At 36.4% G+C, this 23,243-nt stretch overlaps 3 protein-coding genes across 3 annotated transcripts; 2 read left to right on the top strand and 1 right to left on the bottom strand.

The window, feature by feature from the left end:
• The first annotated feature begins 849 nt into the window (after positions 1–849).
• LOC100811675 (uncharacterized) lies at positions 850–3,422 on the top strand. The gene is made up of 5 exons (XM_003541447.5): positions 850–1,491; positions 1,813–2,571; positions 2,668–2,747; positions 2,825–2,896; positions 3,014–3,422. Exons 1-5 carry the CDS (start codon positions 1,165–1,167, stop codon positions 3,255–3,257), a joined length of 1,482 nt encoding a protein of 493 aa, XP_003541495.1. The 5' UTR covers positions 850–1,164; the 3' UTR covers positions 3,258–3,422.
• Positions 3,423–4,362: 940 nt separating this feature from the next.
• On the bottom strand, positions 4,363–8,242 carry LOC100783722 (uncharacterized). Its single transcript, XM_003542622.5, has 6 exons — positions 7,953–8,242; positions 6,032–7,027; positions 5,742–5,912; positions 5,266–5,408; positions 4,917–5,027; positions 4,363–4,831 (listed from the first exon to the last, which is right to left on the bottom strand). Exons 1-6 carry the CDS (start codon positions 8,073–8,075, stop codon positions 4,753–4,755), a joined length of 1,623 nt encoding a protein of 540 aa, XP_003542670.1. The 5' UTR covers positions 8,076–8,242; the 3' UTR covers positions 4,363–4,752.
• A 9,090-nt stretch (positions 8,243–17,332) lies between these two features.
• On the top strand, positions 17,333–22,398 carry LOC100783191 (110 kDa U5 small nuclear ribonucleoprotein component CLO). Its single transcript, XM_003542621.5, has 10 exons — positions 17,333–18,237; positions 18,693–18,761; positions 18,846–20,039; positions 20,170–20,268; positions 20,360–20,518; positions 20,595–20,680; positions 20,768–20,966; positions 21,201–21,311; positions 21,449–21,655; positions 21,876–22,398. Exons 1-10 carry the CDS (start codon positions 17,500–17,502, stop codon positions 21,972–21,974), a joined length of 2,961 nt encoding a protein of 986 aa, XP_003542669.1. The 5' UTR covers positions 17,333–17,499; the 3' UTR covers positions 21,975–22,398.
• The last annotated feature ends 845 nt before the right edge of the window (positions 22,399–23,243 follow it).

Below are 23,243 nucleotides of genomic sequence, written 5' to 3'. Positions count from 1 at the left end.
AAAGGAGGCTCAAACATAATTCACAAGGTCTGATATATGACAACTCCGAACAGACAAAAAGAGAGAATGACAGCAAACTGAAAGCCTTGAAAGAGGCAACCTAAAAACAAAACCAACCCATCATAACAGAGTACTAAAACCCCACATACACGTCAACATATGTATACTGAGATGAACATATTATCAGAACATCGAAAAACCCACGGCAAAAATAGAGGTTGTCAATGGTTAGCCTTCCATCAAGCCTAACTCACACGACATCTTTCATACATAAGCATCTGCATCCCAATTTTATAGTATGATTTCAATAATTGTGTCAAAATCGTCAATTCTCATTCCCAATTTTCTTCTTGGGGGATTTGTTGTTGTTTGATAGTAGTCACGATACTGTGTTGTCTGTAGTACTAGGAGCGTTAATTTGTTTGGTTGAAAAATTGCACACGAGCATCTCTAGTGCTCACTTATGTGGTGTATTTGGTTAGTTGGTTGTTATGATTTCTGTAACTCGAGGACTACATCTCACACCTTGTAATTGTTGTTCAACTCCTCTTTTATAAAAATATCATCCCAATTTTTTCTATGAATTTGAATAAAATTCATACAATAATAGCATCAAATCCCTCAATAATACCATCCAGATTTTATAATATGAATTTGAATTAAAATTCATACAATAATTGAGTCAAAACCATAATCCTCAAATCATACCATCCTAATTTTCTAGTATGAATTTGGATAAAAATTCACACAACAACTGCGTCAAAACCGTCAATTTTCAAAGCATACCATTCCAATTTTCTAGTATGAATTTTGATAAAAATTCACACAACAACCGCGTCAAAACCATCAATTCTCAAAGCATACAATCCCAATTTTCTAGCATGAATTTGGATAAAAATTCATACAACAACTGCGTGGTGACAATAATGAAAAATGAATGAAAACGACGACGTTTGATTTTTGTTCACCCCATACTCAACGGCTAGTTTCCAACTTGAAGACTTTAGAGCAACGCCTCCAAGATTCTAAATCTGAAAACCCATACACATAATTCCCGACACTTTCTTCAACTCTCAAAATAAAATAAAATTCATTACCCTTTTATCACAAAAGTCGCATTCGTTGTCGAGAAACGCCTTCTTCATCTAACTAGAACAATCGAAAATGGTGTACTCCTACTACACCCCCACGTACTACTCAACCCTCCATGACTCACTCACCTCTCTGTGCAAAACCATTCTTCCTTTCAGCTTCAAGAAACGACCGTTACCTGCTGCGGAACACAAATTGTCGAAGCTGCAATCAGGCAACCTCAAATGGCAGCAAGACTCTTTCCACCAGGTGCTGAACTTAATGGGTCTCCACAAAGAAGGCATCGTCGCTGAATCTGAGGTTTCGGCCTTCAGAACTCACTTGCTAGACACCCTCATTGCTTCTCCTCCAGAACAAGAACACCCCGTTATATTAAGAGACAAGCTTCTGTTTCTCCAGGTCAGTGTCAATAAGTTATATTTTTCACGAAAAAGGTGACTCTTTGAATGACTCATAGCATGTTTGGATTCGTGTTGGATGATTCAGGATCCACATTTAAATATCAGCTTTTTAGATAAATGTTGGTTTTATGTCCAGGAACTGATTCTGGATCCAGAATTTATTTTGGGTTGGAGCAATTCTAATTAGCTTTTCCTTAAAATTTTGTACTGATTTTTACTACGAATTAAAACATTGAAACATAAATCATGTTAATTTTAATTCAAATCAATTTTGCAAACGCCTATTCAAAGTTCAAACACACGTTTTGCTTGTTACCAGGAACTTCTTTATGCCAAGTGCATTTCTGAAGAAGAGTACCATTCTTCTAAGAGGCCATTGCTCCGGAGACTGGCAGCTCAAGGGGCTCAGATTGAAGCTAGGGATGTGATCGTGGCAGGGCCTAAGGACTCAAAAGAGAATTCGGAAGAAGAGTGGTCGGTGATTGACTTGAAGGATGAGAAATGCTCGGTGAACAAAGAGAATTCGGGTTGTAAGAGCAAGTCCAATCCGGGATCAGCTATGAAGCAGATTAAAGGAGCAGCCTCGGTTTTTGGCTTTGGCAAAGGTGGGAAAAATGGGGCAGAAAAGAGCATATTTGATTCACCTTCTTTGTCTGCCAAAAATGAATCGAGGGAAAACCCCTTCTGGGATCTTCAGACTAAGGAAAAACAAAGTGAAGGAGGGTCAATTCTCATGGAGGAAAGTGGGCCTCCAGAGCCAGTGAAGGAGAGTAATGGTTTGGACAAGTTGAAGAGGAAACCATTTAGGACTTTGTTTCATAAGGAGCAAAGTGGTTGTCCTGAACAAGATCAAAGATCAGGGAAATCAGGTAAAAAGCAATGGGGGTTTGAAGGGTTCAAGAAATGGAGGAGAAATGAATCAGAGGATGAGACAGCTCCTTTGCCTCGTAATGAAAAATCTGACAGTGAGGCCTATTCAGGTTCCTTGGCAAAGGCACTTGGGGAGGGACCACATACAAAGTTAATAAAGAAGAAGTTGCATTCTGATGGTTCCCCGTCTGATTTTTTTATTGATAAGGTTTTAGATCCTCCATCCCTTTTAATCTATGAATCTCATTTTCTTATCGAGCTAATTTTGGACATGTTAAACAATTTTTTTCTGCACCATAAATAGGTTTTGGGAGACAAGATAAAGAAGGAGTTGTCAAGAATCCAGACAGAACTGAGCAGCACAAACCCAAATCTTAAGTTCTCGTAAGTATTTGTATATTTTCTTAGTTATTTTATCATATTGCATTTGAAAATTTGATACTAGTTGCTTGTACCAACAGCAATGATCAGATTGAAGCAATTTCTACCAGAATTCCAGTGGACAAGGCTGAGTTAAAAAATTACTTTCCCAAGTGAGTCAGATTACATAGACCCTCTTTCATAGTATGTGATTTCAACTTTGGATAACTTGTTTCATGTAATTACGAAATAACGATTTTCTTGTGTGTCTATTGTGTATGAATATGAAGATCATGGTGTGACCGATACGGTGATGTTGTGCTGGATGTGGTGAAGAAGGAATTCAAGGACCATGTTGCGGAAATGGAGAACATGCGCAGCATTGCTAGAGAAAAACACAGCAACTCTAGGCGGTGGACAACAACAACAACATTTGACGATGACGAAAACCTTCATCCAAATCTATTTGATCATCGTGATAATAATTCAGTTCGCAGCAGAAACATCAATCCATTTTCTCATGGTTATGTTTAGTTTAATTTTAAGGGGTATGGATCAGCTTCCTCTCTAGGAAACTCATCCGTACAGTGTCCGTTGTATTGTTGAGCCAGAAAATAACAAGACTTGTAATTACTGTCTCAATTATCGATAATCCTCCTCAGCCAGGATATCAATATTTCTACTATTATTAATTATTAATATCAAGCATTTCTAGTGATAAGTAATCGTTGCTTCTATAAGTTCAATTATCATTTGATGTTTCCTTTGCAGTGTTTGGATCACGATTCACGAATAATGAGGAAAAAGAAATGGAATAGAGAAAAGAAATCAAGTGGACAAGTCCCTGTATTTTTGTTGGAAAAATAAGGAGAAAACAACTTAAGAATCGGCCGCTTAAGGCATCTAACAATGTTGTCTTCGAAGATTTATTAGTCACATAATATTACTTTTTTGGAGTGTAGTTTTCAAGATATAGCAGACTCTCGATAAATTTTGGTAAACAGAACAACATAAAATGGAGAAGGAAGAACACGAGGGGAGGACGAAAAAGAATGTGATACGGCATAGAATTAGGGAACTAGTATATTGGAATGTAAAAATTATAGTTTTCATTTACAATGAAGCATTTAAACTTTAATATAAGGCTATTTTTAGTTATTGACAAATTGTTAAAAACAAACTATTGAAATACAAAAAGATAGATAATTAATATAATCAAATATATAAATAAAGATAAAAAGTTGTAAGATGGTTGAAAGAATTTTTAACCAATTACAAAAATAGTATGTGAAATGCATATTTAAAAAGGCTAGAGAAAATAATTTTTTATTAATTAAGATTCTCACATATTCTAATTTAATTTAACATAAATAAAAAATCATTTTTTCACATTTTTTTTACCAAATCATTTCCCTCACATTATTTTCCCTTAAAAGAAACCATTTTTGTTTTTTTTCTAATAGTGGGATAGATGAGGGGAAACTTAAAAATAATAAAGTTCCCTTCTATTTCTTTACTATCTTCTAAATAAAGGAAAGGGCAACTTCGCTTCATTCTTTAATTTTCTATTGTAGTCCGTTCCCTCTTGCTTCCTCCCGTTCCATTAATGGGAAGAAAAAAATGATCAACACACAGTTAATTAGCTTTGCCATGGAATATGTACTAGGGAATAGGACTACGGAAGCATCATAAAATTCGGATACACAATCTCACTTTGTACTCCGGACTCTAAACGACCGTTTTATGCATATCATTGTCATGGGTCGAATATACTTTAGACCATCATTTTTGGCTATTCAAAGATACACTTCATATCAATTTAGTCTCTTAAAGATCTGTGATGTCAAATTAGTCCTTTAAAGAATTTGGGTGACAGCAAAACAGTCTTCGGGTCAAGTTTGTATGTGACAATAGCTTGAACCATTTTGATGACACATATTTGAAAGACCAATTTGATGTCAAGTGTATCTTTAGAGGACCCTAATGGAAGCTTAGTCTAAATTTTAATATTTACATTCTATGTACAATGTCAATGAGACTGCACTTCCGAGTTGGCAGAAGACTCTGTGGACCCTCCACAGACATTGCCGCGACACAGAGGACATACACTGTAAAAAGAGGGAAGCTGAGTAAGTTGTTATTTATAAAATGAAAACTGGTAAATACAAAAAGAATGATAAAAGATGACAATACCCATGTATTTCTTTAAGCCATTTATCGACACATGACATGTGATACTCGTGGAAGCAAGGAAGCACTCGTATTTGGTCCCCTTCTTCATAATCCGCCAGACATATGTAGCATCTACCAAATTCATAATTTTTAATATTGGGAGAAAGAAGAATTTTGAACAGAAATAAAAATAATAAAAAATAGAAAGTTTCATGTAAGTATTCATCGCCTGACAAACTATCATAACCACACTGACATAAACTTCCAGCATAAAAAGCCAATAACTCAAACCAAAACCACACTGACACATTTAATGACATTATTTTATGCCCAAGTATTTGCATAAGATAATTGAGAGTAGGAGACTTACTGTTCAGCATCATTGCCTACATCAGCCCCATCAACCTTTTTGTGAGATTTCAGAGGGAGGGAATCAACAATTGATTCAGGTGCAGGGAGTGAGACCATGGATAGAGACAGAGAGCCAGGTTGCCGATGGATTTCATCTAAAACCTGCAGTCCAAAACACTACACCTGAATCAAATGATCTTAATTATCAGGAGACATGACACTCTAGAGCCTAGAAAAGAGGCCGAAAAGATGAAAAACAAATGCATCAGAGCATGTGCACTCTGAATGCTCTTATTAATAAGCACACTACCCAATCAACGGTATCATAATTAGATTTCACCAACTGAAACTCAGAAATAATCAGGTTTAAATTTAATGCTTAAAATATAAAGCAAAAAAATGATGTGTAGAGTTTAAATAATCAAGAAAAAAGGGTGGACTGCTAAATTGAATTAAAGCTAGCAGCAAACAGTAAGTATGAGAGATGGTTAAAACCTCAAACAAAGCCTCAGCCAGCATGACTATTCTTGAAATACTTGCTCGAGTGCTAGATTCCTCAGCCATTGGCGAAGACTCACAGAAGCACATGCCATCTGCATGAATTCCTAGTGGACATGAATTCCACCGACCAATCTCATCAAAGCCACCACGAAGCCTTTCCCAGATCTATAAAAAGTAATTTAACAGGTTAAATAAGATGAAAGGGATCACAAACGCAGTTAACAAATCCAAGTAGGTGATAAAAGCAATTTGAGGCATTCTATGCTGCAAATTTTCAAAATCACCTCAGATCTCGAGTGCCGCATTCTTCGTTCATTCAATCTGTGAATTCTACTACCCATATATCCGGAAGCAGCTCCAACCCCATCATTTGACAAATCACCTCCAAAATCAACTAGCCATCGATCTTGAGATCCAGAATCATCAGCACCCCCAGCAGAGAAGACAATGGTTGGAGAATCACCAAGCCTTCTAGAACTACGTCGTGAAAAAGCATCCCAAAATAATCTTCTATCATTCCTTCTGGAATCATAATCATTGGCATCAGCACTGCTTCCAGACAAAATGTTGGAAGATATGGTGACCACATCAACTTGAAGCACACTATCATTTCCTGGCCCTCTTTCCCGATTGGACACAAGAATACCTAAACCCGAAGGTATTGTCTCACGACGAGGTTCATCTTCTGGCACTTGAGAGGTTGCTGCTATGTTGGAAACTTGAGCAACAGGGTTGGAAGAATTCTGGATAGATATGAATGCACTAGTGTGATTCTCAACAGAGATTTCACCAGAACCAAAATTCCCATGCTCTTGAGGTGTTGAACTTCTTGGGTGCATTGTCTCGTGAGAGACTTGAGAGACACCACTAACCACTGGATTATTAACATCATTGACTACATCCTTGTTAGCAGAAACATTTACAGAGACTGGATCTGAAGACTGCTGTTCTACAAATGAAGTACTAGCTGCGTTGCTACTATCACTATATGATTCATGACCACTATGACCAGCACTTACCTGATAAGGAGGGACTAGCTCCTCATGTTCAGCCAAGCAGCTCCTCTGACTATTTGTTGCAACGTTTCTAGAAGAACCTTCAACACTAGTATTAGCATGGAACTCAGTTCTCATATCAGATGAGGTTACAGTTTCAGCAGGGGGACTGGAGCTAATTCTAGCTTCTGTATATGACAAAGGCAATTCCTCAGTGTCTTTCAGAATTTCACCATCAAAATCTCTAGCTGAATCAACCTGAAGTTCAGATGAATGTTCTTCCATCTAAAAACACAATATAAGAATGTCACTTCCTGTATCAACCACTTTCAGCATTTATTTAACAATCATCCCCAAATTGTAGCATGCGTGAGACCAGTTAAATTAACATGGCTTGTGCATAAAATTTAAAACCATACTAATAAGCTATGCTTTCCTCACAAGATTCGCCAATAAGTTAAGAACAAATATGATCTTTTGAAACGCATCCTTGTAGTAGATACCAAGATGCATAAATTAATATCGACCAACTTGTCTCTGAAATTCAGACAGATCAATAGAAAGTAAAGGAGTGCCACCACTAGCCAGTGAATGGAGAAAGAGTTGAATTCAAAATCCTGTAACTTGTGAAATTTTAATTTTTCAAAATGTTAGCAGAGATTTTCACCATTCACTGAATGATACCATAGGCATCGTAAGGAGATAATTTCATGGATTAAACTCATATACGTCAAACCGTATTAATCAAATGACAAATTATCAGATTCTGAAAACTCCAACAACCATGATAACCAATAAACCCCCATAAACTGCGAACAAGTTCATGTATGAAAGATGATCTCACACAATCAATTCCCAAAAACAAAACAAAAAATCAATTACCTTACCAAAAAGCCTATACTTTGACAAGACTGCTAACCATAAAGTCAAGCTCAATTGCTTGCCCCCCTATGAAAAGCTAAATTTGCACATAAATTTTATAAGCACACAGCAAAAAAAGAGGTCCCTGATTTAAAAACAATAGGAACAGATACTTTATTTTCGTCCCTATAATTAAAAGGGGGGATCAGGTGGATCAATCCCAGATGTGAAAAATCAAATTTTTGAATTGAAAAATTGTACGTGAACGTAAACAACGAAATGGGTATTGATGAAATAGGGTGTAAGAAAGGATTTTGGGGGGGGGGGGGGGGGAGAGGGAGAAGGGTACCTGATGAATGGAGCGAGAGGTGGAGGTGCCACATAGAAGAGACGATAGTCTGAAGCGGTTGACCCTGTGACTAGAACTAGAAGCAGAAGGGCGAGACCCAAGTCGACTAGAGGACGAACCCATGACTTGAAAAGAGAAGATGAGAGGAACAGAGAGCTCAGCTTGCTAGCTAGATGTAAGATGGGGATGCTTATTGCTTGATGACAATGGAAAGCATACCAACTTGAGCTTTTTCTTCATTTTCAATTATTTCCCTACTTTCGGGGCACCCAATTCAAACACTCATGGAGTGTTTTCTCCTTTCCTTGTCTTTTTATTATTATTATTATTATTATCATTTTTTCTCACATTCTTTTCTAATTTTATTTAAGAATATAATAAATAATATTTTGTTAGAGACTACGTATATCTTTCACATGTAACACGACATGTTTGGGTTGTTAGAGGCAACTCCAATGTACTTTTTTTGTCAATGCATCTTCTTTGGTACTTCTCCTTTGAAGTAAATATGAATTTACGTAAAGACAATTGTAATTCTAAAATCAAATAAGATTATCATAGAAGGTAAAATGCTTCTTCTTTCATTTAAGTATCATTTGCCGTAATTACATATCCAATACTAAAACATGAAACTAATGATTAATTTAAAATAATCTTGCACAAGTTAATTCACTTATTTGGTTAAAAAATTATGTTTTAATCAATTAATTAACATTTCATATGAGAGGTGAAACTCTTTCACATCCCTTCAAGTATTTAGTGTGAGTGTATATTAATTCAATATTCAAATTCGAGATTATTGATTAAGCTCAAACACTCTAACGCTAGTTAATTTGTAGTCTAATTAAAAATAATATTTCCTTTACTACTTGAAATTTAACTTTAAAATAAATAATAATAACACTTGAGTTAAACTGAGAAAACAAAGATAAGGAAAAAAACTAATTTAAATATGTCAATGATGTAAAAGATTTTTGTACAAATATCCAATTATATATTGTGATATATAATATGTTTATTAACTTTTAATATAGTAACGGATTAGGTGTTTTAAAGTTTGAACATATTTTGGCTTGAAACTAAAAGGAAAATAGAAATGGCCAAAAGATATTAGCAGAAAGACAGTTTGGAGAATCATAAAGCCAAATCCATAACAGCTCATACCAAGTAAAATTCTCCTCTTTTTTTGTTTTCTTTTGTGTAATAAGGTTATAGATGTGGTGGGCAATAATAATGAGAGATCGACGATAATAGAGCATAATGATTGCCACAGCGATCAAAACACAGGTTGTTAACTTCAATCAGATTCAAGTTACTTAGAGAAAAACAACAACTCCTTATCACTTACCCTTGGCGTAAACCAGACATTGTTGTATACGGTACACCATTGACTTTGTCTACAAAAATACTTGTCCGTTTCTTCTTTTTACCATAAACAAAGCATTTGTTCGTTACTTTATTTGAATTTAAATTGGGTACAACGTCACATTTTCTTTTATTCAAGAAACGTATAACCTAAATCATCTCTGTTTTTTTTTCAAATATTTTTACTTTTCCACGGTTCTTTCTTGACATGAAATGTTTCACGGCTCAATTTGTGCGTTGAGGGTAAGGCTGGAAGGATGGTCTTCGAGCTAGAATGTTTTATTGGTGACATTTTTTTATCTTTAAAAAGTTACGTGTGTGTATATAAAAACGTAAAAAAAAGTTGGATTTTTTTTAATTTTTTTTACTGGTTTACATATAAAATGCATCTATATAATATTATTTCAATGAAATTGATCCATACGTGATTACTTCTGTGCCAACAGTTTGTCTTTGAAAATAATTCTCAATGGAATAAAAGGAGGGGAGGGGTATATTCAAATGCATCATGGGCTTAAAAATTGGAACAAACCCGCCTACTAGAACGTTTAAGATGTATAGCCCATTGAGTCTTTGATAGAGTTGTCATTGACCTTTATCAAGAGAAATCATTTATTTTTTACTGAAGAAATCAATTTTTTTTAGTGTAAAGCAATGTTAAAAAAACATCTAAAAAATTAGTCATAAGTTTTGCGTTCAAAATTCAACACCTATATTTCGTTGTACACTTATTATTATTATTGTTAATCACTTTGACCGAGCAAAGAAATTAAATATTAATACCTAATTTATGAATCAATCTGTTTTTTTTTACGCATTACAATCGTATGAATCAATCTTATAATTAATGTAGATCATCTTCCTGCTTTAGTTTGGTGCCTTTGTCCTTCAGTATATTAGTGCTGGCAATTGTTTTCTGCACTCTCATTCCAAAAAATGAGGAAGCCAAAACTATTAAGGAATATCGACCTATTGCGGGGTGCACTACAGTATATAAAATAATTTCTAAAATTATTACCGCTAGAATGGGTAGGGTGATGGATAGTATCGTTGGAAAGAACCAAGCTGCTTTTGTCCCCGGCCAAAAAATTTATAATCACATTCTACTTGCTTACGAGCTGATTAAGGGTTACTCTCGGAAAGGTGGGACTCCCCGCTGTATGATGCAAATAGACCTCCAGAAAGCTTATGATATGGTTAACTGGGATGCACTGGAATGTATTCTTAAAGAGATTGGTGTGCCTCAACAATTTATCAGATGGATCATGATAGTTGTGACCACTGTTTCTTACCGTTTCAATGTCAATGGTTGTCACTCTAACCTTTTGCAGGCTAAGCGTGGACTCCGTCAGGGAGACCCCATGTCCCCCCTCCTATTTGTTATTGTTATGGAATATCTGAATAGAATTATGTATGACATGCAGAAGAATCCTAATTTTAACCATCATGCTAAATGTGAAAAGCTTAGTATTACTAATCTGGCTTTTGCAGATGATTTACTTCTTTTTTCGAGAGGTGATCCAATATCTGTGGATCTTATGGTGAAGGCTTTCAAGAATTTTTCTGAGTCCACTGGTCTTATTGCTAATCCTAGTAAATGTAAGATTTACTTTGGTGGTGTGGGGGACGATAGCAAGAGGAATATTCTCAATCTTACTGGTTTTACTGAAGGCCCTCTTCCTTTCCGTTACTTGGGGGTCCCGCTCACTAGTAAAAAACTTTCTATTCACCACTATATGCCTTTAGTGGATAAGATAGTGGGGAGAATCAATCACTGGAGCACTAATCTTTTGACTTATGCAGGCCGTGTTCAGCTTATAAGGAGTGTGACGTTTGCTATTGCAAATTACTGGATGCAATGCTTTCCTATCCCGAAGTATGTCGTTCACAAAATTGAAGCTATTTGCAGATCTTTCCTCTGGACAGGAGGGCAAGAGATAAAGAGAAAAAGTCCAGTTGCTTGGGACTCTGTGTGCAAACCGAAGGATTATGGAGGGTTAAACATCATTGACCTTTCGGTTTGGAATAAGGTAACTATGCTGAAACTCCTTTAGAATCTTAGTGGCAAATCTGATAGTCTTTGGGTGAAGTGGGTAAATGCCTACTACTTGAATAAGGACACACTGATGAATGTGAGTGTAAAGATTCACAACTCTTGGATTATGAAAAGTATCCTGAAGCATCGTAGTAGCATTTTGGATATCCAATCTATATGGGACAGCATGCTAGAGAAAAATCGATTTGGTATGAAGGAGGTTTATAAAAGTCTTTGCACCAACACTTCAAAAGTGCGCTGGCGTAATCTGTTTCGGGGGAATACAGCGAGGCCTAGAGCTCTGATGACTCTATGGCTTGCTTGTCATGGGCGGTTAGCCACTAAAAACCATCTGAAAAAATTTGGTATGATTGAAGATAGTAAGTGTTGCTTTTGTCCTGCTGAAGAATCTATTAATCACTTGTTTTATGGCTGCCCGGAGCTTAAAATTATTTGGACTAAAGTTCTTGATTGGGTTCAAATTAAGAGAGTACCGCGTGAGTGGAATGATGAGTTAGAGTGGTTAATTTCATCCACAAAAGGGAAGGGAAAGAGACATGCAATTTTGAAACTAGCTGCTGCTGAAACTTTATATGGAATCTGGAGATACCGTAACGATAAGAGTTTCGGTAATACTGTTGATAATACAAAAATAGCGGATAATATTATAGATATGATAGTTTACAGAGGTTGGTATAGTGGGTATCTTAGAGATCATATAGCTAATCTTATGATGGGTTAATTTTTCTCTGGTTTGCGTTTGTCCTTTTTGGTGGCTGGATCCTAGCGATTGCCTTGTACTTTTCGGTTAATTTTTGAATCTATACATAGTTTGTTTAATTCAAAAAAAAAAAAAAAGTTGCTTCCTACAGTTTTCATATTGTTTTGGAATGATCATATTCTGAAATCAATATGAAAAGTGCAAGTAATTCGGGAAGTACAAAAAAAAAACACCCATTAGTGATCCAAGATTGACTCAACACTTAAACAAGTTCAAAAACTTAAGCCCATGCCGACCAAACTTAAGCCCAATAAGACGTACGAGTCATACACCTGGAAATGCATTGTAGACTAGTAGTAGAATCCCAAAAATATGATATCATGACTGTAATAACGCATGGAAATCCAGTAAAAAAAATGGAAATCAAGAAAAGAATAGAGTTAGATTCCAGAAGCCATTAAGCACAACAAGAGTTGCACCAGACAATGAACATAGTGTATATAAGGAAGTATAATAGTATACATCCTCTTCAATTTTCTTTACTTTTAGACTTTTTTAAGGTTCTGAATTCTTACAGATCTCACTTTAAAAAAAAATAAAAATCCAAAAGCATGACAGAGGACACGATACTAATAATTTCTAAATGACTTATTACATATTTGTCGTGCCCCCCACTATTATGGCATTCATGTTCCATATAATTTTCTTTCATATCACTAAACATAATCCTAAAAATACTTGTTAGTGAAAAAAAAAACTATTTTTTAATGATAATGTAAACTATAAATATATTAATGTTGGGAGTTACAATATTTTAGATGTTGGCAGTTATCGATATTTTAGGGACAATATTTTTTTTTCATTTAAGTGACTTGAAAACAATTATCTAAATATATTAATATGTGGTTCATTTTTCAACTTATATTTAAACCCATATCAATGTTAACAAAATGAAATTTTATGGTCCTTGTATATCTTCATATTTTGAACTTCATGATGGATAGAGTTTTATATAAGACATTTTGCTCATTGTTTTGGGTCATTGAGTCTATTATTCCTTCATAAACAAAACACCATCGCGTTGAGTCAGTGAAAGTTTAGAAAAGTTAAAATCGAACGGGTCTGCATACATGCAAGCTTTGCAATGACTCGAGGTTAGTTTTCAATCTGATAACGCTTTCATTTTTAGTTTGATTTGAATATGTTTATTTGATTTCTAACATGTTTACATTTAGTCTATCATTTGGTATCAGATTGATGTTTATGTCTTTGCCTTGCTTAGTTTGATATTTTCATAATATGGACTTTATGTTTTTTGAGTCTTTTAATTCAAACTAACATTTTCTCTTGTGTCTAAGAAAGATTTTCTTCGAGTAGTTATGACATTAGTAGTTCATTTTGACTTTGAGTTACATCAAATGGATGTGAAAATAGTGTTCCTCAATATTGATCTAGCAACAAGGTTTACATGAAACAACCCGAAGGGTTGTTCTCTAGTAAAGGTGAACACTTAGTATGTAAGCTTAATAAATCCATATATGGATTGAAACATGTTTCTTGCCAATGGTATTTAAAATCTCATGAGATTATCTTTATGTTCGATTTTGAAGAAAATGCCATAGATTTGTTTTCCTGTTTTATATGTGGATATTTTGCTTGCGACTAATGATAAGGGTATGATATATAAAGTGAAATAGTTCCTCTCAAAGAACTTTGATATGAATGATATGAGTGATGCATCTTATGTCATATGCATTAAGATCCATAGAGAAAGATCTTGAGGCATTTTGGGTTTGTCTAAAGAGACTTATACAAAAAAAAAATTAGAGAGGTTTAAATGAAAAATTGTTCACCAAGTGTAGCTCACAATATAAAGGGCGATAAACTTGAATTGGGTCAAAGCTTGAAAAATGACCTTGAGCGGGAACACATGAAAAATATTACATATGCTTAAGTCGTTGGAAGCCTTATGTATGCTCAAGTTTGCACTATACTTGACATTGCATTTGCTGTTGGAGTTTTGGGAAGATATCAAAGTGATCCAGGTGTTAACCACTAAAAAGCTGGAAAGAAGGTAATGATATATTTTTAAGGAACAAAGGAGTACTTGCTCATGCATAGACGAATTGATGATTTGGAAGTGATTGACTACTCTGATTCAGACTATGTTGGCTACATTGATACCAAGAAATCCATTTCTGGTTATATTTTTATGCTAGTTGGTGGAGTTATATCTCGGAGAAGTGCAAAGTAGTCCTTGAATGCTACTTCCACTATTAAGGTTGAGTTCATTTCTTATTTTGAGGCTATCTCACATGGTGTATGGTTTAAGAGTTTTATATTTGAGCTTAGAGTTGTAGATTTATTTCTAGGTTATTGAAGTTCAATTTTGACAACTCTGTTGTAGTATTTATGACTAAGAACAACAAGAGTGAAAGTTGAAGTAAGCACTTCAATATTAAATATTTAGCCATAATATAACGTGTTAGAGAAAATAAAATGGTCATTGAACATGGTAGCACTGAGTTGATAATAGTTGATCCTTTGGCTAAAGAATTTTAAGGCATGCCACCAAAGAATTTTAAGGATCATGTAGTACAAATGAGACTATTTTCTATGATGTGATATTTATTGTGTGTATATATATATATATTGTTTTGATGAAACTCTTATTCAGTTTGATGTTTTCTCATTTATTTTGTGCACATATTTATTTACCTTGAGAAATCTCATTTAGTTTTGATCTAAAATAAACATGTGATTTTTTCATTAAGTTAAGAGCTAGTGTTGAGAGACTTTATATATTGTGATACATGCATTGGAGATAATACTCATTATTAGAGGACCTATTAGCATGATTCATATATTTAGTTTCTTTTTATAATTAATAATGGGATAAATGGAACAATTGGGAGAATGTTGGCACTTGCCAATATTTTAGATGTTGGCAATTACAGATATTTTAGGGATAATATTTTTCTATTTTTTTATTTTTCATTTAAGTGACTGGAAACAGTTATCTAAGGTTGTTACCATATATGGTCCATTTTTCAAATTGTATTCAAGCCCATATCAATGTTAACAAAAAGAGATTTTATAGTTCCCACATATATCTCTACGGTTTGAACTCCATGAAGGGTCGAGTTCTATATAAGACATTTTGTTCACTATTTTGGGTCACTAAGCCTTCTCCTTCAGAAAAGAAACACCATCACATTGAGTCAGCAAATGCTTTTAGTTTGATCTAAATATGTTTATTTGATTTCTAACATGTTTGGATCACATTTAGTCTATCAACAAAACTTAAAATTGTAAGTGCATATTATGCAACCCTCAACATTGACTTAAATTCAATGTGTATTTTTTTGTGTGTAAAGGAACCCAAACAAAATTCTACACGTGTTTGGAATGTTAGTTATCCAACTTAGAAAGAAAAGAAAAATCGGGCATTGACTAGTAGATTGCTAAAGACAAGGAAGGAATGATTCTTTACTTTTTCTCGTATATTATAGAAATTAGTGGTTTAAATTAATTCACTCCCCAAAAAGAAAATATTCGTTGCTAGCAATATTTTTATAAGGTTTCCTGGTCAGCAACTCAGTGTGTGCTTCATTAGTTCAACAACAAATAAAAAGTCACAACTCACAAGCAACATGCACAATTCTCCTCCGCTAGGCGGTCTAGGCCCTCCCCACCATCCCGGCCCATTGGACCAAGCCTTCATCACCCCCACGACCCATCCGACCCATTGCATCATGGACTTGCTCTGCCACCACATGCTCATCCATCTCCTCCACCTCTAGGGCTCCACACCACCACCCTGACCCACCTAAACCAGGCTTTTATCACCATACGACCCACTTGGGACACTGCATCATGGATTTGTTCTGTCGTTGCATGCTCCTCCACCTCCTAGGCCACTAAGACCTCCACCTCTTCGGCCACACGATCCCCCTCCTAGGCCTTCACACCACCATTGCCATCGTTGTTGATGTAATGCATATGGAGCTTTTATCCTACATGTATATGATGCAATGTTGAATGTTTTTTAATTTCTTATGGTGCTTTTGAACCCTTTATAAAACACAACAAGGGAAAAATTAAGTTGTCACTAGAGCTTTGTAGTTTCAGTACTACCTATATTTACCAACCATGTACCCCTTATGCTTTTTCTGGTGTGTATGATGTTAGAATAATAAATAAAGGGAGGTCATTTATTTGTATACTTCGCTGTTTAAATCTATAATAAACACATTTTAATGATACAAAATGACGTTTGTTAAACTTTAAGAAAAATACTAAACATTTTGAATCTGAATATTTTTAATTTTATGAGGACGAAAAACATATTTTAGCTATAAAAACAATAAGATTAGAGGTAAAAATGTATTTTCTACTAATTCATAATAGTTTTAATTATGTTTTTGCCTCTCAATTTAGGAGTTTTTTAGTTCTCCAAATAAAATTTGTTTGGTACCTCCGTCAAAATTTGAATGACTAATCATTTTCCCTCGCCACTCCATAACCTTCTCCTCCCATCAGTGCTACGACTCGTCGTGTCAACTCGCCCCCTACCCAGGTCACCCAAATCCTCACCAACATTACAACAATCACACCAAACTTCACACTCATGTTGCTACCAATATTCCCATGCAGAAGGGTCTACTACAACATACTTATTCTCCAAAAAAATCATAACACGAGTTGCGGCTCGATCTCCTTTACCTTTCAATTCGCCCACAAACTTGTTATTATTGTACAGTCGCACTGCCATCTAGGCCCCCAACGCTAGCGCTCCACCCCTACCCTTCACCTACCACACCAACTCCATGACCACCACCTTAACCCACCCAAATAACACCCACAAGTTCAAATTTGAGCTAAAGACTAACATTGAAAGCAATGGAAGAACCAGGGGCTCACTATGATGCATAGTTCTCCTATACAAAAATCTCTTGAGAACAAAGTAGAGTGTGAAGCCGAAAGTGAAGAAGAAGAATAAATGAGAATCATTTTGTTAAAATAATAATAAATAAAGTGTCAATTAAAAAACTCTCACTTTCCTAAACAAAAGTCATTGAAATTCACATTTCTAATGGTATCAACTTAATTGGACGGAAATAATCAAACTGATATATTTTAAAATAACCTCAAGGATCAATTAAATCTTTTAAAAACTTAAGAATCAAATTAAATTTTTAAAAATAATTTAGGGATTAAATTGAAAGTTAAGTTTTTTTTTCTCTCTCTGCCGTAATTGTTTGTTTGTACCGGGCCAGGCCCAGTCCTCTGGAAATCCCATCTCCACTATCGTCCATCGTTACCCTAAAACCCGAAAAACCCCATCTCCGTCTGTTCGAAACGACGGTGACACCAATTCCCTCCCACTCCCTCTCTATTTTCCTCTCCACACTCCACATTCCGCCATGGACGACAGCTTGTACGACGAGTTCGGCAACTACATCGGCCCCGAGATCGAGTCCGACCGCGACTCCGACCGCGACTCCGACGCCGATGACAACCCCGACGACCAATCCGACGCCGTAGGAGCCGCCCACTCCGATGGAGAGGACCCGAGCAACGGGTGGATGACGACAATCTCCGACGAGCTGGAGAACCAGGTGGTGTTAGCAGAGGACAAGAAGTACTACCCCACCGCAGAAGAGGTGTACGGCGAGGACGTCGAAACCCTAGTCATGGACGAGGACGAACAGCCCCTGGAGCAACCCATCATAAAGCCCGTTAGAAACATAAAATTCGAAGTGGGCGTGAAGGACTCCTCCACCTACGTGTCCTCTCAGTTCCTCCTGGGTCTCATGTCAAACCCTACTTTGGTTCGTAACGTGGCACTGGTGGGGCACTTGCAGCACGGGAAGACGGTCTTCATGGACATGCTCGTGGAGCAGACGCACCACATGTCCACGTTTGATTCGCAGAGTGAGAAGCACATGCGGTATACCGATACCAGGATTGATGAACAGGAGAGGAGGATTTCGATCAAGGCGGTTCCCATGTCGCTCGTGCTGGAGGATAGCAATTCCAAGTCCTATTTGTGTAACATCATGGACACGCCTGGCCATGTTAACTTCTCCGACGAGATGACCGCGGCGTTGCGGCTCGCTGATGGCGCTGTCTTGATTGTAGATGCTGCTGAAGGAGTCATGGTATTGCTTATGACCCCTTTTCTTCTTTAGACTTTTTGGCATTGCATTGTATTAATAATAAATGTTTGCTCTTAAATGAAAGGCTCATTATGTGTTAGCGCTCTAGTAGAGTATCTTATCACTTATCAGCTTGAATGTGGCAATGCAATAGAGTTTCACCTTAGTATTACTAGAGTATCACATCACATCAACATGAATGTGGCAATGCAATAGTGTCATGTTCGGATGACTGAAATCGCAGTTAAAATAGTAGAGGAATTAAATTCACGTAAAAAAAAAATTGGGAGAGGGAACCAAATTTGTGAAATGAGAAAAATAGAGAAAGCAAAAGTATAATTGAGTCAAAATGAAACTGTTATGTATATGATATGACCTATCTGTTTGATTGTAATACTACTTAGTTACTGTGCTATAGCTGCAAAACCATTGAGCTTTTAGTTTCTTGTGGTTTGTAGGTAAACACAGAGAGAGCGATACGTCACGCAATTCAGGAGCGGTTGCCGATTGTTGTTGTAATTAATAAGGTAAATGATTTCTTTGCTTTTGATGTCATTGAGGGAGAGTTTAGGTTGTGATCTTAATCTTATTGTTTTGTGTTTTGGCTTTAGGTTGACAGGCTTATAACTGAGCTTAAGTTGCCACCGAAGGATGCTTATCATAAACTAAGGCATACTTTGGAAGTTATTAATACTCACATATCTGCTGCCTCCTCGATTGCTGGTGGTGTTCAAGTTGTGGATCCAGTTGCTGGAAATGTTTGTTTTGCTAGTGCTACTGCTGGATGGTCCTTTACGTTGCATTCCTTTGCTAAGTTGTATGGGAAGCTGCATGGAATTCCTTTGGAGGCTAATAAATTTGCTTCTCGGCTTTGGGGAGATTATTATTTTCATCCGGATACCAGAGCCTTCAAAAAGAAACCCCCTGCCAGTGGAGGGGAACGATCTTTTGTGGAGTTTGTGCTGGAGCCACTTTACAAGATATATAGCCAGGTGATCGGGGAACATAAAAAGAGTGTAGAGACAACACTTGCTGAACTTGGAGTTTCTCTAAGTAATGCAGCCTACAGATTAAATGTTAGGCCTTTGCTAAGGTTGGCATGTAGCTCAGTTTTTGGTCCAGCTTCAGGTTTCACCGATATGCTTGTTCAGCATATACCTTCTCCGAGGGATGCTGCAATTAAGAAAGTTGATCATATATATGCTGGTCCTAAAGACTCATCCATTTACAAAGCCATGGCACAGTGTGATTCTTATGGGCCCGTAATGGTTAATGTGACCAAATTGTATCCAAAATCTGATTGCAGTGTGTTTGATGCCTTTGGTAGAGTTTATAGTGGTAAGATACAGACAGGACAGACTGTACGGGTACTAGGAGAAGGATACTCGCCGGATGATGAGGAGGACATGACTGTAAAAGAAGTAACAAAGTTGTGGGTTTATCAAGCTCGTGATAGGATGCCAGTAGCTGAGGCTCCTCCCGGTTCTTGGGTTCTAATTGAAGGCGTGGATGCTTCAATCATGAAAACCGCCACTCTTTGTAATGTGGATTATGATGAAGATGTATATATATTCCGGCCTCTTCAGTTCAATACACTGTCAGTGGTAAAAACAGCTACCGAGCCATTGAATCCAAGTGAGTTGCCAAAAATGGTGGAGGGCCTGAGGAAAATAAGCAAGAGTTATCCTCTTGCAGTTACTAAGGTTGAGGAATCTGGGGAGCACACTATTTTAGGGACTGGTGAGCTGTACTTGGATTCAATTATGAAGGACCTGAGAGAGCTCTATTCCGAAGTAGAAGTCAAGGTTATCTATTGTTTTCCCTACTCAGTTATTCTATTTCTGTCGATAACTTTTGTTCTCTTTTTTATTAGACATTGACTTAAAGGTAAAGTTGTTCCTTTGTTGAAGACTATCCTTTCATTTGCTTTTTCAGGTAGCAGATCCTGTTGTCTCATTTTGTGAAACTGTTGTTGAATCTTCCTCAATGAAATGTTTTGCTGAAACACCAAACAAGAAGAATAAAATAACTATGGTAGGTATATGGCTTAGTTCAAGAGTGTCTTTTGTTTTCCAAGGCTGATTTATTGTTTACGACACTCATAGTAACCTTGATTGTTCTTTAGGTTGCTGAGCCATTAGAAAGAGGTCTTGCAGAGGACATAGAGAATGGTGTTGTTAGCACTGACTGGAGTAAAAAGAAACTAGGTGACTTTTTCCAGACTAAATATGACTGGGATCTTCTTGCTGCACGGTCAATCTGGGCATTTGGCCCTGATAAGCAGGTAAATTCTCTCTTATGGGTCTATTTGTTTGTCTGTCTCCCTGGCTCTCTGTGTAACTTATGCAATTGTAATGCAGGGTCCCAATATTCTGTTAGATGACACCCTTCCAACTGAAGTTAACAAGGATCTAATGAATGCCGTGAAGGATTCCATTGTTCAGGGGTAACCATACAGTACACTGAACTATTTACCTATCCATCGATTAATTGACTATATACATTGACTATGAGGTTTTTTGTCATTTGACAGATTTCAGTGGGGTGCACGAGAAGGGCCTCTCTGTGATGAGCCCATCAGAAATGTTAAATTCAAGATTGTTGATGCAAAGATTGCTACAGAGTCACTTCATCGGGGGTCTGGCCAGATCATTCCAACAGCTAGACGAGTGGCCTATTCAGCTTTCCTCATGGCTACTCCTCGTCTTATGGAACCAGTATATTATGTGGAGGTATATGCATTACTAACCATAATGATGGCTGTAAGCTGTTTATCATTTGTAGCTTTTGACATTTTGACCAATTGATGATTATGTAAGGATCTGCATACAAACTATTTACTAATAAGTAATAATGGCCTAATCTGATAAAAAATATAATTTTAGACTAAGTCTTGGTACAATAGTGTTACTATTTCACTGATTCTTGCTTTGATGGTAATGTTATTCTTTTGGCCTTTGCATCAGATTCAAACACCAATAGATTGTGTATCTGCAATTTACACTGTATTATCTCGAAGGCGTGGACATGTTACTGCTGATGTTCCTCAGCCTGGCACCCCAGCTTATATTGTTAAGGTTTGTGGCTAATTTTTACCTATAAGATGTTTTAATGAATGTTGGCTCTTTAGACTGCTATGGTCTTGAAGATATTGAGTATAAGCTCGAGTGTGTGCATCAAAAGTTTGGTTTGCTGACTTTTTCCCCTATCTCAGGCATTTTTGCCCGTGATAGAATCTTTTGGATTTGAAACAGACTTGAGATATCATACACAAGGTCAAGCATTTTGCATGTCAGTTTTTGATCATTGGGCTATTGTTCCTGGAGATCCTCTGGATAAAAGCATTGTTTTGCGCCCACTTGAACCCGCACCTATTCAGCATCTTGCCCGTGAGTTTATGGTGAAGACAAGACGTAGAAAGGTATAATCCTTTTCCTCCTTGTCTCTCGGTACTTACTAACTTGTGATACAATTTTAATCCATTTTTAATTTAAAGTTTTTCCTCAGAGGTTTTCTGTCGATAGAATTCTATATTTTGAAGCCTTTGTAATCGACGACTTGCTTTATCCTTTAACCTTTTGTGAAATAACTGGCTAATGCAAATCATTTAATACACGTTTCTTTTGCATTAAATCTTGCAGGGAATGAGTGAGGATGTGAGCATAAATAAGTTCTTCGATGAGGCTATGATGGTGGAACTGGCACAGCAGGCAGCAGACCTTCATCAACAAATGATGTGATTCTGTATAAAAAGATTCTGTCCGATTTGATCTTCATTTCACGTTTTTTTTCCCCAGAAGTTTGGGCCTTTTAAGCTGTTCCCGTTTCACGAGTTTGCAGGATTTGGCTCCACTTTTTCACATACTGGTGCAAGCTCCAATGCCATTGAGATAGTAATCTACTACCTTCTTTTCTTTGTGAAAAAAGCTACTTATTCCGGACGGGGGCGGCTTTTGTACTATAATTCTGCACTGATCTTGTAGTAGCATTTACATGTTTTCTTTAATTTTGACCCCATAAATCGCGAAATTGTATGAATGATTGTAGTTTTAACGCCTTCATACTATATAGGTTAAACAAAATTCTATTTGCAACGAAGTTACTTGTGGACGTTAGTCACAAGAAAACCATATAATGCAGAAGCCGCAAAAAACATTTGATGGAGATTTAGTAAATATCGTAATTTTATTGTGTTTTAAGTTTCTTGTGTTGATGGGGATTTGCTGAAAAGCTTTTATGATGTCAATGTGTCAGCCCAATGGACCCTAATAGCACTGATAGGCCCAAGCGAACAGTAAACAAACCTGTAAAATATAGAGACTATGTTTAAAAGGTGTTAGTATAAGACCGTTGGGACTCTAGACATTTAGTATTTTCCTTTCCAAGAAGCTTCTAGGACTTTAACAGCTGGCTGCTAGCTGTATTTGACCGTTGTGTGTTAATTCAGGCTTTAGTCTGTGTATTTAAAGCCTTTTATCAACAATGAGAAGTAGGAAGAAAGTATTATTTTAATATTTATCACTATGTTGCTTTTTCACTGGCCGATGGTGAAAACAAATGTATAGGCAATTAAACATGATTGGTTTCTAGCGAGTCAATTCTACACTTTTTTTTTATATATGTTTTTAGCTGTTAACTACGTAGCCTGTTTCTGCACTTGTTATTGGAAAATAACTCACCTACCTAAATACAGTTTTCTCACATTATAGACATGTCCTTTCGTCATTCTATGTTGACACTTGACACTCTTGCTTTCTATGTTATCTTGACGTCGTGTTAGGCCTAAAAGTGTTTTTAATTTTAATTTTAATTATATTATCTAATCACGATGGATATCATGAGTCAAATCTAGGTTCCATTTATAATACGTAAGAGCACTTTGAAAAATAATAAAATATTGCCATGATTAGAATAAAGCAATTTGGGTAGTATTTTAATGCCTTTTTACGTTACTCTTTTTTTGTTGGTCGTATGATACCCATTAGAGTTATAAGGAATGTCGCTCATCA

Source organism: Glycine max, chromosome 13 (assembly GCF_000004515.6).
Source record: "Glycine max cultivar Williams 82 chromosome 13, Glycine_max_v4.0, whole genome shotgun sequence".
NCBI classification, from domain to species: Eukaryota; Viridiplantae; Streptophyta; class Magnoliopsida; order Fabales; family Fabaceae; genus Glycine; species Glycine max.
This window is presented reverse-complemented; position numbering and strand designations above follow the sequence as displayed.